At 50.2% G+C, this 22,222-nt stretch overlaps 1 protein-coding gene across 2 annotated transcripts in view; it reads right to left on the bottom strand.

Annotated features, from left to right (window-relative positions):
* Positions 1–240: 240 nt before the first annotated feature.
* The window catches only part of Myo15a (myosin XVA), a 55,757-nt gene continuing 33,775 nt past the window's right edge, over positions 241–22,222 (bottom strand). For both annotated transcript variants that reach the window (XM_076542499.1, XM_076542500.1), the window contains 18 exons: positions 21,886–21,997; positions 21,722–21,796; positions 21,163–21,341; positions 20,821–20,936; positions 20,528–20,600; positions 20,192–20,264; positions 19,905–19,978; positions 19,663–19,745; positions 17,182–17,312; positions 14,926–15,020; positions 14,628–14,705; positions 13,918–14,014; positions 11,768–11,928; positions 10,871–11,004; positions 9,318–9,451; positions 8,614–8,747; positions 6,983–7,123; positions 241–1,946 (listed from right to left, as the gene is read on the bottom strand). In XM_076542499.1, coding sequence (XP_076398614.1) covers positions 1,845–1,946; positions 6,983–7,123; positions 8,614–8,747; positions 9,318–9,451; positions 10,871–11,004; positions 11,768–11,928; positions 13,918–14,014; positions 14,628–14,705; positions 14,926–15,020; positions 17,182–17,312; positions 19,663–19,745; positions 19,905–19,978; positions 20,192–20,264; positions 20,528–20,600; positions 20,821–20,936; positions 21,163–21,341; positions 21,722–21,796; positions 21,886–21,997 — 1,992 coding nt within the window. In that variant the 3' untranslated portion in view covers positions 241–1,844. The remainder of the gene's footprint in view (positions 1,947–6,982; positions 7,124–8,613; positions 8,748–9,317; positions 9,452–10,870; positions 11,005–11,767; positions 11,929–13,917; positions 14,015–14,627; positions 14,706–14,925; positions 15,021–17,181; positions 17,313–19,662; positions 19,746–19,904; positions 19,979–20,191; positions 20,265–20,527; positions 20,601–20,820; positions 20,937–21,162; positions 21,342–21,721; positions 21,797–21,885; positions 21,998–22,222) is intronic.

Raw genomic sequence — 22,222 nt, 5'->3', positions numbered from 1 at the left:
GTCTCACTGCTCCTTGCCCCCCCCCCCCCCCCCCCCCCCCCCCCCGTAATCCATCACTACTGGAAAGTTCTTGGGATGAAATCCTGTGAGTTCCCAAGAAGCTGGGCCCGAGTCACCCTAATACCAGGGTCACCTGCTGCTAGTGACATCACCTTAGGCCCCATGAGCTGGGACCTGTTCTTATCACTTGCCCAGTCCCGCTCCTGGGGTTGGTCCTGGTCCATAGTTATCCAGTATAGTAGTTCCCAGGGCCTGGCAAGGTACTGAATGGCTGAATGAGCCTCAGTTCCTTCCTTTGGTGTCAGGGCTGCCATTGCCAGGCTAGCCCCAGTTCCCAAGCCTCTGTGACTTCTACCAGTCCTCCACCACCATCCATTCACATCCATTCACCATCCTCCATCCACACTCATCCATTTTATTTATTTTTAAATTTTTAAAATTTTATTTTTTATGTGTATGAGTATTTTGCCTGCACATGTCTGTACATCACATGTGTGCTTGGTACTCATGGACAACAGACCTTGTGGAACTGGAGTTACAAATGGTTGTTATCTGCTGTGTGGGTGTTAGGAATTGAACTCAGGTCCTCTGGGAGAGCAGCCAATGCATTTAACCACTGAGGCATCTCCCCAGCATCTTTTTTTTTTCTTTCCCAAACAGGGTCTTGCTATGTAGCCTGGGTTGGCCTCGAACTCGAAGTGATCCTTCTGACTCAGCCTCTGGAGCACTGAGATTGCAGCTGTATACCAACATACCCGCATTCCTTTATTTACATTAGCCATCATTTTAGGCTAGACCTTCCATCTGCAAATCCAGCAGGAAACTATGGTTCCCTCTAGAATGTCTAACCCTCTCCTTTCCATCTAAGCAAACTTTACTCATTCTTCACAATCTAGTTATAATGTACCAATCTCTGAAAGGCTTTTTCTCAGCCTTCCTAGCCCTTACCCCCAGAGATGGAACTTTTTTTTTTTATTTATTTATTTTATGTGCATTGGTGTGAAGGTGTCAGATCCCCTGGAACTGGAGTTACAGACAGTTGTGAACTGCCTTGTAGGTCCTGGGAACTGAACCCAGGTCCTCTGGAAGAACAGCCAGTGCTCTTAACTGCTGAGTCATCTCTACAGCCTGTGATGAACCTTCTTTACTGCCCCACTCTTGTGCTTTGGGTGGTCCATCCTGTGATGGAAACTGGGATTGGGGCTACCAAAAGATTGTAGAATGGAGGTCAAGGGTCCTTAGAGAGGGGGAAGGGCAGATGTGTCTGCTGGAAATGCTGTTCACTGCAGTGAGTCTGGTACATCTGTGCCTCTCCCTCCTCTTTCAGGCTTGCTTTCCAGCCACTGAGTAGGTCCACGGAGAACATGGCTGCCAGGAACACCTCTTATTTGCAAAGAAACGACCAAGGGTCACAGATCCAGGCTGTGGGCACTTGACAAGGACACATGGAAGGCTGGGGATGAATCTGGAGCAGATCTGAGTATCAAGCCTTAAAGAAAGCAAAGGCAGGCCCCAATACATCTAGACTACTGGTGTGGGGCTTCCCTGTCAAGGGTAGTAGTCAAGGCGAGGCCTGTCACCTTCTGGTGGTCCTGCTCTATTTCTCACTGTATGACAGGCCAGCCTTTAAAAGTTACTTCTGCTAACTAACCCTTGGCTGCATCTGTGATTCCATCCCAGCTCCAGATAGGTCCCGTTGGGTTCTTGAGTTTTTCCTCCTGTCTCCTTCGGTCTCCTCATAGGTTCTGGCCTTTGTCTGGGGTCAATGGTCCTGAAAGGTCCAGCTACTACCCTCAGGCCACAGAGCAATCTTCTGGCAGGAAGCATCAAGAAGATAGGCCATGTCAGAGCAGGGTGATCTCACTCGGGGGCAGTGTAAGCCGCTCCTCCCGGGCACTGAGCATGCTCTCCACATGTACAGCCACCACACGACACAGCTCCAGACCCTGCAGGGGGACACAGAATAGTCTCTTAACTTCCATCCCCAGAAACAGAAATGGGGCTGGGAAAAGAGCAGAGGTCACATGACCCATGTGAGGACCCTTGTCCCCATTCCCTCTGAAAGAGCTGGTGGGCCATAGACCAGAAGGGCAGCAAGTAGGGACAGTGCATGGGACCTCAGCTTTGCTGCCTGTGTGCTGAGTAACGTAGGATCAGTTACTAGGCTTTCCTGAGACTCGGTGGCCTTATCTGAAGGGTTTCAGTTACCAGACCCCGTCTAGCAGGGTTGTAGAGGGTCAGATGGGATTTCGTTGTTGTTTTGAGACAGGGTTTCAATGTGTAGCCTGAGCTGGCCTGGAATTCACATAGGCCAGGTCCAGACTGGCCTTGACTCACAGAGATCCTTCTGCCTCTGCCTCCCCAAGGCTGAGATTACAGAGATTATAGGCTTGTGTCACCATGTCCAGCAAGATCAGATTTTTTTTTTTTTTTTGAGACAGGTCTCACTGTGTAGCTTTGGCTGGCTTTTGGAACTCATAGAGATCTACCCGCCTCCACCCCCCAGTTCTGGGATTAAAGGCCATGCCACCATTCCTGGCCTAAGATTTTTTTTTTTTTTCTGAGACAGGGTTTCTCTGCATAACCCTAGCTGTCCTGGAACTCACTCTGTAGACCAAGCTGGCCTTGACTCACAGAGATCCACCTGCCTCTGCCTCCTGAGTGCTAGGATTAAAAGCATGCACCACACCACCTGCCTAAATAGTAAGATTCTAATTAAGTTATCTCAGGAGTTTATCACAGCAATGGAAGGCTGACCAACACAGCTCATTACGGTCAATCTTTTGCCTGTTCACAGGCTCCTATGCTTATGCCCAGCTTAGCGGATATGGAAACAGGCTCAAAAGCAGCAGGGATACTTTATTAACCTCTTGCACAGCCTGTCAGAGATGTCAATGCTACCACACTCGGAAACTACCTCCTTCTTGGAACCATCCCCAATTGCCTCTTACATAGATCAAATCTCCTGTGCACCCTTCCCAGTATGGATCATGGTTATGTAGTGAGATTTTTTTTTTTTTTTTACAGATCTGAAATTGGAGCCAGGCAGTGCTGGCACGTGTCATTAATCCCAGCACTTGAGGCAGGTGGATCTCTGTGAGTTTAAGGCCAACCTTGTCTACAGAGCGAGTTCTAGGACAGCCAGAGCTGTTACACTGAGAAACCCTGTCTCAAACAAACAAACAAACAACAAACCAGATCTGAAACTGGGGTTCTCTGAGAGCCAGTACAGCTGGTGATATTCAGTCACATTTGTTAAAGCATGCTATACAGAGATGCTCAATGGCCATCTGCCGAGTGAAGGAATGAGTAAAAGACTGTGTCCCTCCACACATACAGGACAGAGGTAGTAGCTTCTTCACAGGAGGGGACGGCAAGGAACTGGCGAGGCCAGAAAGATTTTCATCCACCCACCTGTGCACCTTTCTACTCATTCTCCCATCCATCCATCTGCCCATCCATTCACTCGCTCACCCATCCAGCCATTCATAAACTCATCAGCCCAATGAGTACACACTAACACCTGCTATGTCCCAGGCACTGTGCCGTTGACATGATGCAAATAAGATGGATAAGTCCTCATGGAGCTGACATTCTGGTGGGGAGGCCGGCAACAGGCAAACAAAAGCATAAATGATATGCAAGGTGTGCTGGGGGCCACAGAGGCAGAGTTGATAAGTCATTAGGGAGGAGGGCCGAGGAAGGCTTTTGCAGAGGGGCTTTTATGACGAAACCTAAGTAAAGGGAGGGAGTAAGCCTGTGAGGAATCAAGGAAGAAGGAACGGTTCAGGTAGAGAGAACCGTCGGCGCAAAGGATCTCGAGCAGGGAGGGGCCGATGACTTCAGCACAGCGGAGCTGTAAGAGGCAAGGAAGGTGGAGTGGTTGAGCAGGAGGAAAGAGAGGTGGCTGCCGTGGTGATGAGAGAACAGATTGGATGGAAGGAGAGCAGTCAGAGGAGCCATGGAGGGAGCGCAGGGCTCAGGCTAGAGCAGGAAAGGGAAGTCTGACACGTGTGCTGGCTTGTTTTATGCCAGCCTGACACACGTTAGCATTATATGAAAGGAGGGAACCTCAACTGAGAAAATGCCTTGAGAAAGATCCAGCTGTAGGGCATGTTCTTATTAGTAATTGATGCGGGAGGGCCCAGCCCATTGTAGGTGGGGCCACCTGGGCTGGTGGTCCTGGGTTCTATAGAAAGCAGGCTGAGCAAGCCATGAAGAGCAATCCAGTAAGCAGCACCCCTCCACAGCCTCTGCATCAGCTCCTGCCTCCAGGTTCCTGCCATGTTTGAGTTCCTGTCCTGACTTCCTTCAGTGATGGACTACAATGTGGAAGTGTAGCCAAACAATCCCTTTCTTCCCCAACTTGCTTTTGGTCATGGTGTTGCATCACAGCAATAGTGACCCTGACTGCTGCGAGCTGTAGAAATATGAAGTAGGGACTCAGCTGACTATGGCAAAAGCTATTACCTAGAAGGGTTAAGAACTCTTCCAGAAGCTAAGACTCAAAGAGTCTTGGTGATATTGGCTCTTGAATGTATTAGCTGTCTCCTGCAATGAATTTCTTGTGTGCTATTGTAGCCTTCCCACTAGACTCTTTTTTTTTCTTTTTTCTTTTTTTTTTTCTTTTTTCTTTTTCTTTTTTGGTTTCTTGAGACAGGGTTTTTCTGTGTAGCTTTGGTGCCTGTCCTGAAACTCTCTCTGTAGATCAGGCTGGCCTCGAACTCACAGAGATCCTCCTGCTTCTGCCTCTCAAGTGCTGGGATAAAGGCGTGCGCCACTACTGCCCGGCTCCCATTTGATTCTTTTCCCAAGAACTTCTAACAGTGTGGTTGATCATTCATTGGGCACAATTCCCCCTACACAATTAGAGTATCTGGATAACATACCCCACCTGTGCTAACAGCAGTCACACAGCCAAGACCCCTAATTTCAGGCCTTTCTGTAATTATCGTCATTAGAAACATCCAGCCAGGATCTTCGCCAGATGAAAAGTATTTTATCTGAGATACCTTCAAGACCTAGAACAGACTGCAGATAGATAAGCATTCAGACTATCTGTTAGTTCCTGAGAGAAGTTAAAAATTTATAATGAGACAACTGCCTAGGCCAGGCAGATGTGCTAATTAAGCTTAACCGTCCTTTTTCCAAGTGCTATCTCTAGTTCTAGATCTCTAGTTCCAGACCTCTAGTTCTAGATGTCTAGTTCTAGTTCTAGATCTAGTCACTTCCCTTTTGGGTTGCTAATGATAACTAACAGTTGCTACTCTTTGTGTGGATCTTGTCACCCCTCGTTTTGACCCTGAAAGAATTCCAGCCTGGTGACCTTGCCTTGGCCAGAGTGTTGCTGATTGCATGGGTATATAGCTGAAAACCTTGGAGACTTGAGAGAAAATGAAGATGGGAGGGAATTAAGATGGGGAAGAACTAAGTTAGGAAGAATTAGATGGGGAAGAATTGGATGGGAAAGAACTAAGATGGGAAGAACCTTAGTTCTTCTTTTTTTTTTTTTTTTTGGTTTTTCGAGACAGGGTTTCTCTGCGTAGCTTTGCGCCTTTCCTGGAGCTCACTTGGTAGCCCAGGCTGGCCTCGAACTCACAGAGATCCGCCTGGCTCTGCCTCCCGAGTGCTGGGATTAAAGGCGTGCGCCACCACCGCCCGGCCCTTAGTTCTTCTTAAAGGGAGAATTAAGATAGAACTTAGAACAGCAGAAAAATGTAGAGAGAATCAGGCAAGAAAGGAGCTAAGTATGAGAGCAGAATAGAACTGACTCAGAAGAATAAAGTGAATGGACTAAGGAGTTTTGTGTATGTAGATTCATTTGATATCATTAAGATTGGATTCCTCAGTTATTAAAGTCTTCCACAGACCCTGGGAAAAGGCTATTAAGGGGCTGGACCCTAATAGTCTTTGTTACCTAGCCAGGACATTGCCATTGCAGAGATCATTTTGAAAGCCCTGGGGTCAGAGAGGTTGCAGGGAAAGAAATCATGGTTACCAGAGGAAGGAGAGTGGGGGGAGGCAGGACAAAGGTGTGTGGCGGAAGGCCATCCAGAAGCCTGGTTCTGCGTCACAGGTTCTCCAGGGCTCTTGCTGGTACAGCGGAAGGCCCAGTCTCACAGGGGAGGTGGCAGGCTAGAAAGGGCAAAAAATGAGGCTATCCAAGATCCTGTCCCTCTCTCTGCCTCAACCCTGGCTCTGTTTCTGTCCTGATGCTAGGGACCATAAGATTTAGCCAGGAGTCCAGCTTCCTAGTCTAGATGTCGTCTAGTCTAGTTGTCACAAGGAAACTTACTTACCTAGCTTCCAATCCCAGGTCCCCACCATCTAGCTGCCATGTCTCAAGGCCAGGTCAACCTCCTGAGACCTCCTGTGCCAAACTGTCCACTCACCAACCTTCTGTTGCTCCCTAGTGACCTCAGAAAGCTTCTTGTTATTATTATTCCTTCTCCTCCTCTTCCTTCTTCCTTCTCCTCCTCCTTTTCTAGGCAGAGTCTCTAACCCAGGCCTGCCTTTGTAGCTAAGGATGACCTTGAACTCAGGATCCTCCTGTCTCTACCTTCTGAGGTTGCTGGGATTACAGGTATGTACCATGTATCACCATGTCCAGTGTTTGCGCAGTACTAGGGATCAATCCAATGGCCTCACACACGTTAGGCAAGTAGTCTAGCACCTGAATCACACCCCCATCTCCCGGAGTTTTATTTTAACATTCAAAGAGCTCTGAGGCCTCCCTCTTTCCCTGGTGAATCTTCCTAGTACCCCGCCAAATACCTTACTATTCTGCAAACAACCTGGATCCTTCCCCACAGTGCACTGCTAAATTGCTTCTTGGGAAGGCCTCCATGAGAATTCACAGCTCTGTTGCCTGTACTGGGCTGTATGCCCCCTGGGGCATAGCCCAGGCCAGAGAAGAGCCTAGTGTGTAGAATGAGAGAGCCAGAGCCACATGACAGGGTCTGGCTAGCAGGACTGGACTTACCTGCTCCAGCTGGAGCTGCATGGTACGCTGGGCTGCCACATCCCCCAGTGAGATCTCCACATAAGGGTAGCTGGAATTGGCCGTGGGCTGCTGAGTCCATGTAGACTGGATCTCCTTCAGGGGAATCTTCACAATTAGCTCCTGCGGATGAGAGCAGAGGAGCCAGACAGAAATGAAGGGGGAGGGTAGTCTCTACCATATCAAACCTTCCCCCAAAAGTCGCATCAAAAGACAGAAGGTCCAGCTCTAGTTCCTCAGACACTTGTTGACTTGTGACTTGGAGCAATTCACCTGCCCACTCTGGATCTCAGTTTCCTCACTACAGGAAACTGATTCAACAAATACTGATGCTTCATGGCTGAGATGCAAAGGGTAGTGGGTACTGTGGGTACTCCAACCTTTATAACAGAGCTGCTTCTGGGGACACCTGTACCCTTTTATCAAAGAGCTTTATTTCTGGTCCCCATGCAGAGAAAGGTTAGTACCTAAAGGAGACACCTTTAGACCAATGGGATGTAGAGTGAGGAATCATGGCAGCTCCTTACTCCAGGAGAAAAAACACACCTTAACAGGTATGTTCTGTATTGTCTCCCAGGGTCTCCAACCTGCCCCTTCTCCACCCCACTTACTTCTTCTAGTGTCTCCTAGACTCATCTCTATGCAAACCTAAGCAAACCCAAACTCACAACCCATGTTTGTTTTTAAGAGCAGGAACCAAGAAAAGGGTGGCAAATCCAACTCCTTAATGCTATACAAAGCCCTAGCCCCCTGGAACCTGACTATATTTGGAGGTAGGACCTGTAAAGGGGGGGTTAAGGGACCAGGGATAGAGTGCTTGCCTCATATGGGGGGGGCGCTGGTTCCATCCTCAGTACCACAAGGTAGAGAGATAAAAGGTAGGCATATGTGTTTGTAATCCCACCGTAGGAAAACTGAGTCAGGAGAATCATTTAAGGCCAGCCTGGGCCACAAATTTATACAGCCCCCCCCCCAAAAAAAAACAGTTAAATCAATGAAAATGAGGCCACTAGGTTGGGCTCCATTCCAGCATGACTAGTGTGTCCTTATGAGAAGAGGAAAGTTGGCCGCGTGGTGGTGGCGAATGCCTTTAATTCCAGCACTCGGGAGGCAGAGGCAGGTGGATCTCTGTGAGTTCAAGGCCAGCCTAGTTCTACAGAGCAAGTTCCAGGATAGCCAAGGCTATACAGTGAAACCTGTCTTGAAAAACAAAAACAAACAAAAAGGCTACTGTCGACAAGCCAAGGAGAAACCAAAGCTCCCAAGTTGCAGAAATCTTGGAATTTCAGCCTCCAGAAACATGAGAAAATGACCTTGAATTGCATAGGGCTCCCTTCCAGCCTGTGGTGTGCAGCTCTGCCAGCCTGACATACTACGCACATGCTCTCTCTTGGCGTGTTTTCCTACATGGTCCCTTCACATAGCCCTGTAGGGGCCAGAATTCTATTATTCCCACTTCCCAAACGAAGGCTCTGAAGGGGAAGGAATTGGCTGCAGACCATAAAGGAGGTAGATGTGAAGTTGACAAATCTTTGTCCTTAAGAGTAGGTGGGGGTGCCAAAGGACAGAAGGGACAAGGGACAGGTGGGCAGGGCCTGGCCAAAGCCACTCACATGGGTCTTGATGCTGAGGAAGTTGAGGCCATTATGGTTGACGGCGAGGATACAGGGGGCTGGTACGGTGATGTTGCTGCAGCTCTGGATGAAGAAGAAGGAGGAGCCGAACAAGGGGAAGGCGCTGAGGAGGCCTGCAGGGTGGAGAGATGCTATCAGGACACCTGGGCCAGGACAACGGGCCAGCCACTGCCCTGCCCTGCCTGCTGCCTGCAAAAGCTGCTCTCTGCTCCTGTCTGCTCAGACCTCTCTTCCTCCCCTCCTGGCCTCTTCCTGTTCCCCACCTGCTAGTTCCTTCGCCTTTAGCTCTCTGCCCAACATCTTTTCCAACCCACATGATACTTTTAGGAAGGTGATAATGAGTCTTTCCAGATAGGTAGGCCGCTCGGCTGCCACCAAAAACTGCTTTTGTGCAAAGAAAATGACATCTCCTTGGGTCTGGAGAGATGGCTTAGTGGTTAAGAGCGCTGGCTGCTCTTCCAGAGAGTCTGGGTTCAATTCCCAGCACCCACATGGCAGCTCATAACTGTCCATAACTCCAGGATCCAACACCCTCACACAGACACACATACAGGCAAAACACCAATAAACTAAAAATATATTTTTTAAAAAAAAAAAGAAAAGAAAATAGTATCTCCAACCTCCCTCTGGCCACCCTCAGTTCAGCTCCCCCTGATGTCTCCAGCCCTCCTCCCAGCTCTCACCCAGGAACTGAGCACGGGCCTGGTGGGGGCTGAGGGCCTGGGTCTGCTGCCGGTGCTGGCTAACCAGGTTGAGCCAGGTGTCACTGGCTGTGGTGTGGTAGAGCTGGGCTGGGATGTACTCTTGAACTTCACGCCTGTGTGCAGAGGGTACAGGGCTTCTGAGCACCCACCCACCCACCCACCTGTTGATCTCCACTTTGAAGCAGGTAGGACACCTAGCAGACATCACTGTCATCTTTCCCTGGAATACTAAATGTAGGGGAGTATGGGAAGGAAATATGGGGTCCCTACTCACAGCTGAGGGAGCTGAGGCTTTGAGAGGGTCACCAAGGGGCCCAAGGTCATACAGTGACTGAGAGAGGCAGTGTGAACAGGGTAAGATGTGAATCCAGACTGATTTTTTTGTTTTGTTTTGTTTTGTTTTGTTTTTTTGAGATAGAGTTTCTCTGTGTAGTTTTGGTGCTTGTCCTGGATCTTGCTCTGTAGAGTAGGCTGGCCTGGCCTCACTCTCACAGAGATCCACCTGCCTCTGCCTCCCGAGTGTTGAGATTAAAGGCATGCGCCACCACCGCCCGGCTGGAATTATACTTTTAAGGGTTTCTTCTTGTTGTTAACAATCATTCCATGAAAAGTGCCTTGAGAATTTGGTGTGTTGGTTTAGGCCTGGGAATCTTAGCACTCGGGAGGTAGAGGCAGTTCAGTGTCATCCCCAGCTACGTACTGAGGCCAGCTTGGACTGCATGAGACCCTGTCACCAAAAAGAGGGAAAGCACCCTCAGCATTTGGGCCTTGGGCAGGAGAGGCATGAGACACACACGGTAAAGATAGTGTCTTGCTGTTGTTCACACAAGGCTTCTCAAAGGGTGGTCCAGGGGCTGTGAGGCCACAACCGTTTTCACAGTGACGCCAACACGTCAGTTGCCTTTCCTCCACCCTCATCTTCTCACAAGTGAACCATAAAGCGTCTCAGAGGCCGTGAAGGGCAGGCTGGTCTCTGCAGTGAGACGATGGCGGACTGATGTCAGGTGAGTCAGCCAGGAAAAGTTCACAAAGGTCAGGTATTGATGGTAGTCTCACTCAGGCACCATGGCTAGTTTTCATCACGCTCTACACGTATTAACATGTAACAGCTATGCTGTTATTGTTAAAGCTTTGGTACAAGTTCCACAAAAATCTGGGTTTTGATTTGTGTTTTGAGATAGGATTCTCACTATGTTGCCCGGTCTAGCCTTGAATTCCTGGGATCAAGTGATCCTCCTGTTTCGGCATCTCCATTGCTGGGATTAGAGGCATGAGTCACCACATGTAGCTCAGTGAATGTTTATGTGGCTAAATCCTCATGGCTGTATATTTTCTGGCCTACAAGGTGTGTGTGTGTCTTGAAGGTTTTTGTTCCGAGCTGGTAACAATATGCTGCAGGAGAGGAAAAGAGCTTCCAGGCCAGGAAAGCCTCGTCCTGTCTCATTGGTACAGAGGGGATGGGTGGCCTGCCCCCCCCCCCCCCCCCCCCCCCCCCGCCCCGTCCCGGTTGAGACAAGTGGACAGGTGCTCACACGCTAGGCAGGTAGAAGTGGTCCTTGGCGCGGTGCTGCAGAGAAGCCAGCTTGGACAGCTGCTGCAGTTGTTGCTCGCTGGGCTGGCTGGCCGGCACACTGCTGAAGAGGCCCTTCAGGTAGTCTGGCAGGACCTGCAGGAAGCATTGGCATGAGGGGCGGCCAGGCAGGGGCACATCCGGGCGTTCATCGTCAGGGGTTCTGGGTCAGGCAATTGCACTGACTCCAGTCCTTCCCACTTCCAGGAGTTTGTGGTTCATCACTTTCCTGGTTTGCGGGGAATGAGGATGGATGCGTATGGGAGAAGAGCTCTGAGGGATGAAGACTATGAGGGAGTTTCCATGGTAACATGGGAAGAGCGGGCTAGGTGAAACAAAACGTAAACAGAAGAGTGTGCGCAAGTGTTCATTAGATGCATGTTTCTCAAAGTTGATAGGCAGAGAGTGTGTCAAACCAGATTTCAGAGTTGCATCTAGAGTCTCTGATCCTGTAGAACTGGGGCAGGACCAGTCAGTATCAAGCGCTTGCTAGTCCTTGAGTAGCACACTACCAGGCTACGCAGACGGAGGGCTCAACACTGTGTAGCCCCCAAAACGAAGTGGCTGTGGGTTTGAGAAAAGGTCTCTCTATGTAGCCCTAGCTGGCTTGGGGCTTGCTCTGTAGACCAGGCTGGCCTCTAACTCCCCGAGATCCGCCTGTCTCTGCTTCCTGAGCACTAGGATTAAAGGCATGCGCCACCACATCCAACAATGTGGCCATGTTTCGTATGTAGAATTGCTAAAGCTTTGGTACAAGTTCCACAAAAATCTGGGTGTAGCATGTGTGTTTTGTGATGCGACAGACCCTCCCCCCCCCATTTTATAGAGTTCAGAACAACAGAGAGGTCACATCTCTCACCTGATTGTAGTGCATGGTCACATACAGCTCATTCTCAAACTTCAGTGGCTGATCCCAAAGCACCCGCCGGAACCAGAGTGTGTAGCCACCTTCCACCTGCTCCATTTCTGAAGCCACGTCCAGGATGTAGGCCCGGCAGCTCAGTGGACACACATGCTGGCCTACAGGGAGAAAGAGGCATGGCTGAGAGAAGTGTACCTGTGGTGCAGGTCCTGTACGGCACCAACCGCCAGCCAAGTGACGTCTCATCATCAAGGATGCACCTTCCTTATGAAAGGGAACGGACAAACAAAGCAGGATGTCTGTGCACCAATGGCATGCTGGTGACCACAGGAGGCTTTGCTCCAATTTAAAGAAACCACTGACATCCTGTTCCTCCCCAGGAAGGGGCCTTGAATGTTCTGGAGTGCCTGCCAGGGTGTGGAAAGGGCCTCAGGTTCTGCACTGGGAAATCCTAGCTCCTTTTCCAGAGAGGTTGTGGTCACTGAGGAGCACAGTAGGCCTTGGTCATGAACCTTTCTGCAGACCTCCTTCAGGAGAGCCCCTCACTGGACATCTGTGCGAGGGTGGGGGGTGGGAGGGTGGGGGGTGGGGTGGGGTGTCAAAGGCCTGAGCTTTAAGCTGGGAGAGAGGTACATATATATGCTTCTCCCTCGTACTGATGTTTTTGCTACTTGTCCCACTTCTTCAGTTAAAAAAACAAAACAAAACAAAAACAACAAAAAACTGCACTATGGAGGACTGCTTGGCGTGATGATAAAAGAGTCCAGAGTCTTAAAGCCAGATTGCCTGGTTTCTGACCTCCACCATGCAACCTTGATCAGGTCTCTGTGGTGTCTGAGAACAGTCTTCTGGAGAAAGCAATATCCTAATGCCTAGAACTTGTAACTATGTCACCTTTACGGCAGAAGGGACATTGCAGATGTGATTAAGGGTCTTAGATTACTGGAGAGGCCAAATGGAAGCGCTGAAGATCCGAAAAGAGAGGCAAGAGGCTGAGTCAGAGACGGAGGGTGGGGGGTAGGATGGGGGTGGGGTGGGGCAGGAGAAAGACATCTGAAAACAATACTCTTGGGAAGAAGCCCCAAGCCAAGAACTGTGGGCGGCTTGGAGAAGCTGGGAAAGGATGGAAATGGAACCTCCCCTAAAGCTTCCAGAGAAAAGCAATTCTAACCATGTTTCTAGTCTAGTATCACTGACTCTCAGAACTGTAAGACAATCTGTGTTATTGTAAGTCACTGGGCTTGTGGTCATTTGTTATAGCAGCCACAGAAGACTAAAGTTTCTCTGGACCTCAGTTTCCCCAACTGTAAATAGCAAAGAGAAGAGTCTACCCTACAGAGTATGGGAGTTGGAAGACTTTATAGCATTTGGATCTGGGGTGGAGGCATTTCTCAGTCAGAGATGGCTTACCTAGGATGCATGAGACTCTGGGTTTGACTCCCAGTGTATCTCCAAGCAAAAACAAACCAACAAACCAACCACAGGTGTATATACCATTACATGCTTTGAACATGCCTACTATATGCTCAATAAATGTTTGCTGTTACCTGCCATCCCCACCCCCTCTGTCCTGCCTGGACCTGGGGTAAGAAGAGCTGAGACACTCATGAGGGGATAACTGGAGATGGCTGTGACTACCAGTTGGTGGAAGGCAAAACTAGCCTAGGGTGGGCATATAGCAAATTGGAGGGGTTTAGGATTGTGTGAGGTTCCCTGTGTACCCAGGGTCCCTTGAGAGAAGGGCCCACTGAGACCTTAGCAGGGGCTTACATGCTACTCTGAGGGCTTGCGGGCTGGAGCAAATGTTCCTACGTGGGGTTTCAGGAGTCTGGTTTTATGGATGAAACTTTCTCAAAATACAAGGGTCTAGAGAGCAGCTTCTCTACTGAGGAGGCCCTGAGAGACCAAAGCAGGGTTCAGAGGCGCTATCTTCCATGAACCACAGTCTAAAGGGGAGACAGAACATAACAAACAAAAGGCTCAGGGAGAGAGCTCAGTGCACAGAGGTCGTCTCTCACGGAGGTTAAGAGCTTCAGAGAAAGTGACCTTTGGCCTGGCCATCAGGGCAGGGTAAAGAGGCCCCCATGGCTAAAAGTGGTGCTGGTTCATGAAGGAGCCTAGGATGCTCAGTCCTCTTGGCTACTCACCTCGGTTGGTGACAACAAAAATGACATACTCAGCAAAGGCTTCAGGACGCGTCAGGGCCATTTCGGTGCAGAGTCCCTCTATCACATCCAGGGCCACCTGGGAAGGCCAGAGAGGAAAAGTTGGACCCTATCCACCAACAAAGAGGCATAGGATTCTGTGGTTCAGCCTGACAGAGCACAGCTTTTGGAACTGGCTCCTGATTTGCCCTTTTATATTCTCTATGTGACTCTGGGCTGTGTGACTCTTCTTGAAGTCTCAGTTTGCTGTTTCCTGCTCAGTATCTATCAGGGACCTATTGCAAGACGTCCTGCAGACGCCAAACTCCTGAGATGCCCAAGGCCGTCACTTAAAATTGCATAGTTATTTGCATGTGACCTCACACATATCCTTCTTAGACTTTCAATCTTCTCTGCTAATAATACCAAATATAGTAGAGTGCTGTGTGGACATTGTCATACGATACTGTTTAGAGAAAGGCAAGAAAAGAATCTGTACTGTTCCATTGTGACTTTTCCCTAATATTTTCAATCTGCAGTTGGTTGAATCTGCCGATGCTGAACCCACAGTAGTGGAGGAGCAACTAACCTCAAGCCCTATCTCATGAGGCTGCATGGGAGTCTCTGGACCACTGATGCTCACTCCTCCCAACCCAGAGCCTGGCGTCCCTACCCGCTCCTAGCTCCAGTTTGTTGAGACACTCCTCACTTACAGTGCATGTTTTGATTTTCAGATGGCGTTCAAGGCCTCCTGGAAGAAGAAAAAGCTGCCTCTTGGAACTTCGGCCTGCCTGGGGTAGGTAAGCAGAGGAAAGTTGGAAGCCTGGACCCTATCACCCTCACGGGAGCCCCCATACCCAGAGGCACGTCTGTGCAGGAACCTTTATGCGCCAGGATTGACAGGCGCCATCTTCACACACCATGCAGGGCATGTGCACCTAGCAAAGGGTTCTGGGTAGATAGATCTTGTGTCTCCCACTCATCTTGACCCCAGCCCTGCTGTAGGCTCACCAACATAGCTCGAAGCTCCATATTACTGGGGAGCTCCAGACGGCCCCCGAAACGCAAGGTCTTCTGCAGGTTCTGTTCACAGGCCTTGGCAATCCCTGCAGAGGCAGAGAGCCGAGGTCTTGCTCAAGGTTGGCCACGGAAGGAAAAGGTTCCTCTTACCCCAGCCATGAGACCCCTACACTTCAACAGGAAATAGGTCCTATTCCCTTTTTGCTAGTTGAGGAATGTGAACTCACCAAGGGGCAGTGATTCACCAAGATTAAGACCTGCAGTGTAAGAGCAGAATCCAAACCTACATCTCATGGGGTTATAAGCTTGTCTTGCCCTTGGCTTTGTATGGACCTAGAGATATCCATGCTCCTTAGCTGTTGACCATGTTGCTCACTCCCAACTGGCTCAATAGATGACATGATGGTGCCCTGTCTCTGTCAACTGGGACTGCATGCCAAGTGCCTCATCTCACTGTGCATCACAGGACGGAGACCCCAGCCATCTGTGTTCCATGCATCTAAGCTAAGCAGTGTACTTTCCCTCTCCAGGGATGGAGTCAGGAATTCCAGGGCACATTCTTCAGTCATCTCCCACCTGGGATCCCTTCCCTAGTTATCCATGTCAGTTAATAATCAGAGGGAGATTCAGGGAGAGGGGCTCCCCTTTGTCCTCTATGGCTGCCATCACTATAATTGATTAGAGGCCCTGGTCCTTCTGCTTTTTTGAAGATAGGATCTCAGTGGATGTGCTTATTATTTTTTGTCAACTTGACACAAACTAGAGACACCAGGAATAGGAAACCTCAACTGAGGAAGTGCCCTATCAGATTGGCCCATGGACATGTCTATGGGGTGTTGCAGAATATTTATTTAACTATGTAAAGATGTGTTGCTGTTTTACCTTGCCTGCCTAAGGTCTAATAAAAAGCTGAATGGCCAATAGTAAGGGAGGAGGTATAGGCAGGACTTGTAGGCAGGGAGAGTAGGTAGGAGGAGGAATTTAGGCTCAAAGGAAAAGAAAGAAAAAGAGATGCCAGGGAGACACCAGGAGCTGGCCAGCCAGCCAGCCAGACACGGAGGAAGCAGGAAAGTAGGACATACAGAATGAAAGAAAAGTAGAAAGCCCTGAGGCAAAATGTAGATGAATAGAAACAGGCTAAATTAAGTTAAAAGAGCTAATGGGACAAGACTAAGCTATGGCCAAACATTCATAATTAATAAGTCTCCGTGTCTTTATTGGGGAGATGGTTGGTGGCCCAAGAAAATTCCAACTACAATGGGACATTTTCTTGAGTAATGATTGGTGTGAGAAGGCCTAGCCCACTGTAGCTGGTCTCACCCATGGCCAAGTAGTCCTGGGAGGTACAAGAAAGGTGGCTAAAAGCTGGGCAGTGGTAGCACACGCCTTTAATCTCAGCATTTCAGGAGGCAGAGGCAAGAGGATCTCTGAGTTCAAGGTCAGCCTGGTCTACAGAATGAGTTTCAAGACAGTTGGGACTACACCGAGGAATCCTATCTTTTAAAAAAAAAAAAAAAAAAAAGGAAGCAAGCAAGCCATGGCACTACCTCAGTGTCTGTCTCCAGGTTCCTGCCTTGAGTTCCTGCCTGACTTCCCTTAATGATGGTCTGTAAGCTGTAAGATGAAATAAACCCTTTCCTCACACAGTTGGTTTTGGTCATGGTGTTTTATCATAGGAATAGAAATGACAGTATGTATCCCAAGCTGCCCTGGAACTCCTAATTTTCCTGCCTCAGTTTCCTGAGTACCGGATTACAGATATGCATCACCGTGCCTTGTCTTTTTCTTAGAGTTGCTATGGAAACACGGCTGGAAGCAGCTAGCCCCTTCCTCCATACTGAAGAAGTAAAGCTGAGACCATGCTACCAGCTGCAGGCCACTGAAGACCCTGGATGAGTAGAAGCAGGACCCTACTCTGGTGTTCCGGGTTCTTGCCTACCTCCTCCATTTCTCCTATATGTCACGCACTCCATTTCTGGGCCTTGACTTGCAAAGTCCACCTGGAAATTCTTTCTGTGCAAGCACTACCCAGGGCGATTCCTGCTCTAGGAACCTTCCCTGGGCACACCCACGTGAGATCAGAGGAGCCACTGCACCAGCCCTCTTGGGATCTCCATGAGTGTTCATAGAGCCATTTATATCCGTTAACACTCCTAGGCACCTGCCAAGGGCCAGGCTCTCTGGTTTTGCCAGCCCATGGCTGAATGCCCTGTCCCTATGTGAGTGTCCCCACTCACAGCTCCTCACCTTGGAAAGGCAGTCCTGGGGTCCAGCTCACATGCTGGAGGAAGCGAACGAGGTATGGGTAGAAGACCTCAGAGCAGCTGTAGTAGGCAGCCACGATGTACAGCAGCCTCCAGCCTCGCTGACAGCTGTCCCTGTAAGCACACAGGGTGCCTTAGAGATGGACACAGGATCCAAGATTGGTCAATTAGAGTTCAGACTGGCTGACACCTGTGTCGACCTCTGGCCTCCATGTATGCACACGCGCGCGCGCACGCACGCACACACACACACACACACACACACACACACACACACACACACACACGAGGGAGTGGGGAGACTTGCTATGAAGTCCAGGGTGACCCCAAACGTTGGATCCTTCTTCAGCTTCCGATGTGCCGGGGTTACAGGCAAGTGCCACTATACCCAGTGTGACTTTTTTCAATCCCTACATCCCACCCTCCCCCACCTGAACAATATTTTCTGAATGCATAGCTCATTGACCCTCTGGTGCTTTGATTCCCACTGTCCCTTACTGTGGGAATGAGTGAGATCTGTCCCAGTGGTTCAGATCAGATCCCTCATTCAAGGGCACGATGAATGACGAATGTCAAGGAGTTATTGCCAAGCAAACGCTTTATGGAGAATTTTAAGCAGCTAAGAAGTATAAAAAGGTCGGTCAGTGGTGGCACACACCTTTAATCCCAGCACCTGGGAGGCAGAGGCAGGAGGATCTCTGAGTTCGAGGCCAGCCTGGTCTACAGAGTGAGTTCCAGGACAGCCAGGGCTGCCCAGAGAAACCCTGTCTGGAAAAAGAAGAAAGTATAACAAGAGTGGCTCTTAGGCCAGGTACAGCTGGAGCTCGTCTTGTGCACATCAGCTACTCAAAAATCCTGTGCAAGTTCCTTTATCTTGCTTAAATTTTCTTTACATTTAAATACGTAAGTGTGCACATGCACTTGTACATACATGAAAGACAGAGGACAACTTGCAGGAGTCAGTTCTCTCTACCATGTGGGTTCCGGGGCTTCAAGTCAGGCTGTCAGGCTTGGGGACAAGCATCTCCACCAGCTGAGCCCCCCCACTGCCCCCAACTCCCACTTGTTTTGAGACAGAGTCTCATGTAACCCGGGCTGGCTTTGGACCCAGTATGTAGCCAAGGATGACCCTGAACTCCTGTTTCTCCTACTCCCACCTCCTGAGTCCTAGGATCACGAGCATGCCACCACACCCAGGTTTTGCTCAGGTTCTTTTGTCAGAAGTTGTACTTCAGGGGCTGGAGAAATGGCTCATAGGGCAAAGGCGACCTGAGTTCAATCCTGGGGACCCATCTGGTGGAAGGGAAACCCAGCTCTCACAGGTTTTCCTCTGTCCTCTGCATAGGCACCGTGGTACACATTCACCCTCACCACTACCACCCTACCGCTAAACGTGTTCTTTTTTTCCAAGATGGACTTCAAGGGTGACACTTTCTTTAAAGTCCAAAATGAAGTTCACTTATGTCTCTGCTTTACCAACTAGAGTTAAAAAGCGACTGAAGTGGAAGATTAGAAAAGCCCCCGGATCCAGGGATCCCAGGAGCTGTGTGGGACTATCTGATCTTTCCTCTGCTATCCAGGGTCAACTTGCTTGAGTGACTGACATAAACAAAAATGTGTTTTGGCCAGGACTTGGCAAAATAGTTACTGGAGTTGCTAGGCTCAGCCACCCACCCTCAGCAGGCCAAATGGACAAGTAGTGGTGAACACAGAAAAGAGGGGTCTTAGTCAGGGTGGCCACATTGGGAAGAGACCCCCCACAAACCTGTCTTCTTGGATTTGAGAATTTCTGTAGCAAATTGAGGCCAGTATTGCTTTTCTTGTGATTCCTGAGCTGAAGAAATAAATGTTCCCCCAAGCTGTCATTTTGCTAACTGTGAGAGAGACTATATGGGAATGCTATCAATCTAGAAGAAAAGTAGGACCAGAGGATGGAAGCTTGCCATATTCCTAAAGATTGTTTATTATTATTATTATTGTTATTGTTATTTTTTAATGTGGGCATGCCTGTGTGTGGGTATGTGCTCATGAGTGCAGGTGCTGGCAGAGGCCAGAAGAGAGAGTTGGGTCTCCTGGAACTGGAGTCACAGGCAGTTGTGAGCTGCCTAGCATGGGTACTGGGAACTGAACTTAGTTCCTCTGTAAGAGCAGCAAGCATTCTTAGCCTCTCAGCCACATCCCCATCCACGAAAGCTTTCTCATGATATCTGGACCCAGCTGGGCCTGCAAGCACATCCTGATTGAATTTCAGCTGCTTGAAACAGCAGGTTCTCACTTTTGACCAAACCACCCTGAGTTGGATTTCTGTTAGATGCAGCCAAGAATCTAAACATAAACATTACTGTTGCCTCTTTTATAGAGGAAGAAAGAGCAGAAATGGCATGCTCCAGACAACACAAGGCTGAGGAGGGAGAAGTTCTGAGATGGGGGGAGTGTGGGCACAGTGGGCTGGAAGGTGACTCACTGCTTGGAGCTGGTGTTGTCTGTGATCTGCTTCACAATCTGACAGTAGCATTCGTCTCGCATGACCTCGTGATCCCCACAAAACTGTAAAAAGGCAGGCCAGATCACTTGCCCGGTATGGAAGTTCTCAGCCCTCCGTGCACCAGCAGGATGCATTCATTCCTCTCTGGGCAGCATGAGAGATTTCCCACTGCACTACAACTGGCAGATGGGGAAACCAAGGCACAGAGCTTCAGGACTCACCTTCAGGAGGGTGCAGAGGACATCCAGTTCGTTCTGGCCCTTCAGTGGGGCATCTCCCATGAATCTCATCACAGCTGTAGGAAAGACATATTCTGCTCAGGGCCACCATGCTTCAGCTGCCCATCCCAAGAGGCCCCAAGGTCCATTTCCTCTCTAGGAGGCGGCAGCTGGGACAGCTAGAGGTTTCCATTTTCTCCCAAGTGTCTCAGATTTGGGGAAGGGAAAACTCTGAGAACTAGGGAAGAGCTGTAACAAACACAGGTTACACAGTGCTGCATCCCACACACCTAGAAACATGTCAACCGCCATCTTGTTGAGATTGCTGTCACTGAGTTCAATGAGGGATTCCTGGATGGGGACCTGTGAGGAGACCAAGGGGTTGTATCACGATGGAGTTGGCACTTGGTAGAACAGAAGAGGACCACACCATGCTTTCAGGCTGTATTATGACAGGAGGACCCATATCACAAGATAGAGGACAGACACTGTGCTGCAAGGAGCCCTGGCTCCAGACGCTGAGAGCCAGAGGCTTTCAATGGGGACACGTATTTGCTCTAGGGGATAGAAGAGGGTTTCTGCATCACCACTTTACAGATCAGGAAACTGAGGCATAGGACATGCACCTTAGTGAAGCAAAGCATGTCTTCCAGAGTTTTGGACTCCTGGTCCTCCTTAGACTTCAGCTTGAGGCCATCCCTGTAACAGATGGGCGCTGCTACCCTGTCCTGCCTCCCAGGCTTTGGCTACATCTCTGCTCCTTTCAATAGTTCAACCGTCAGGAAGGCACCTAGAGACTGAGACTAAGGGGTTTCCGGATCCCCCCGCCGCAAGTGGGGCTGGGAGCCCTACAGCCTACAGCTCGAATGACTTCAAGGAAACGCGGAGATGGGGAAGCGGAGGACGGGTCACTACCCACCGGGGACGCCTCCGAGGGTCTCGGAAATACTTCTGGGCAAATTCGAGCATTGTGCTCGGTGGGAGCGCCACGGCGTCCTCTCCGCTGTCAGCGGAGCGCGCCCTGACTGGAGGACCCTGCGGGATAGGTGCAGTTGCCAAGGCCCATCGCCACCCCTACCTCGACCCTGCTGTGACAGCTGACCTCCCAGCCACACATCTGGATCCTTCAAGCCCGCCCCACTCACCACTTGTGATGACTCTGCTTCCAAACTAGGCCCCGCCCTCCAGGCCAGCCCCTTGTATGGGATTGGCTGCGCCCCACGGCTGGCCCCGCCCCTGGAGTGTCTGCCCTGCCCCTCACCTCTCTCCGGCGCCCCACTTCGCGTGCGGCTGCTGCCGAGGCCACGGCGGCAGCCACGGCTGCAGCCCGGCCCCGGCCCGGCTCCGCCGGCAGCTGCAGGAAGTCTGGCGCGGCGGCGGGCTGCACGAGCTCTGAAGGAAAGCGGCCCACGCGCCCGTGGACCGCCCCGAACCGCCAGCCTAGGGACAAGTAGAGGAAAATGGGAAGGTCTTGTCTTGGGACAGAGTGGGTCCTTTGAGGAGGCTTGGGCGCCCCCTGGAGCCATTCCTAGTACTATTTTTGTCTTTGTTTTTTTTTTTTTTTTTTTTTTTTGTGGTACTGGAGATGAATGCCAGGAGCAACCGGAAATACAGTGTAGGGCCTCAGGCATGGAGACACACCTCAGCCATATGTGTAGGCAAAAAGGTTGGATGGAAGAGCTGCTGGCCGGCAATGTCGGGTCATCTTAGGAGACCAAGAGAGCACCAATAGACTCTTATCATGCGTCTGCAGCGAGTTTAGAACCTGGACTAGCACCCCTCTCTGGTGCTGCAGGTTTGGGCCATCCACAAACACCCACCAAAGTCAGGGCCTCTCCGCCGCAGCTCCTCCAGGTACACCAATTTCTTGCGGACCACACAGCCGGCGCTGTAGCCTGTGGAAGGAGCTTGCATCAGCATGCACCGGGGAAGCCATTTGCTCAGCTCCCTCTCTTGTGCGCTTCCACCCAGCCATGGAGCTGACCCACTCTAGGTGGTTCCAGGCGCTGCAGGTGGATGATGTCACCCTTGTGGAAGGACAGCAGTTCCGGGTCCTCAGACAGGAAGTTCCTCACTGCCACCACGTAGTCAGAATCCTGGAAAACACCAGGAATAGAGAGAGCGCTGTGTACTACCTTCATTTCTGGGGCTCCCGGCTCCTGCTCCTTCCATTCTCCCGATCCATCAGAGAAGGCACATTCCCTAGGTGGCAGGGGGAAGTGATGGGTGTTTCCTAGATGGGCAGAGGGTAAGACGTTACAGGATGGGGACCTGAGATTGCTGAGCATACTTGTGCCTTAGCCAATGATCCCTCCCTAAAC

The sequence above is a fragment of the Peromyscus maniculatus genome, chromosome 8 (assembly GCF_049852395.1).
Source record: "Peromyscus maniculatus bairdii isolate BWxNUB_F1_BW_parent chromosome 8, HU_Pman_BW_mat_3.1, whole genome shotgun sequence".
Taxonomy (NCBI): domain Eukaryota; kingdom Metazoa; phylum Chordata; class Mammalia; order Rodentia; family Cricetidae; genus Peromyscus; species Peromyscus maniculatus.
This window is presented reverse-complemented; position numbering and strand designations above follow the sequence as displayed.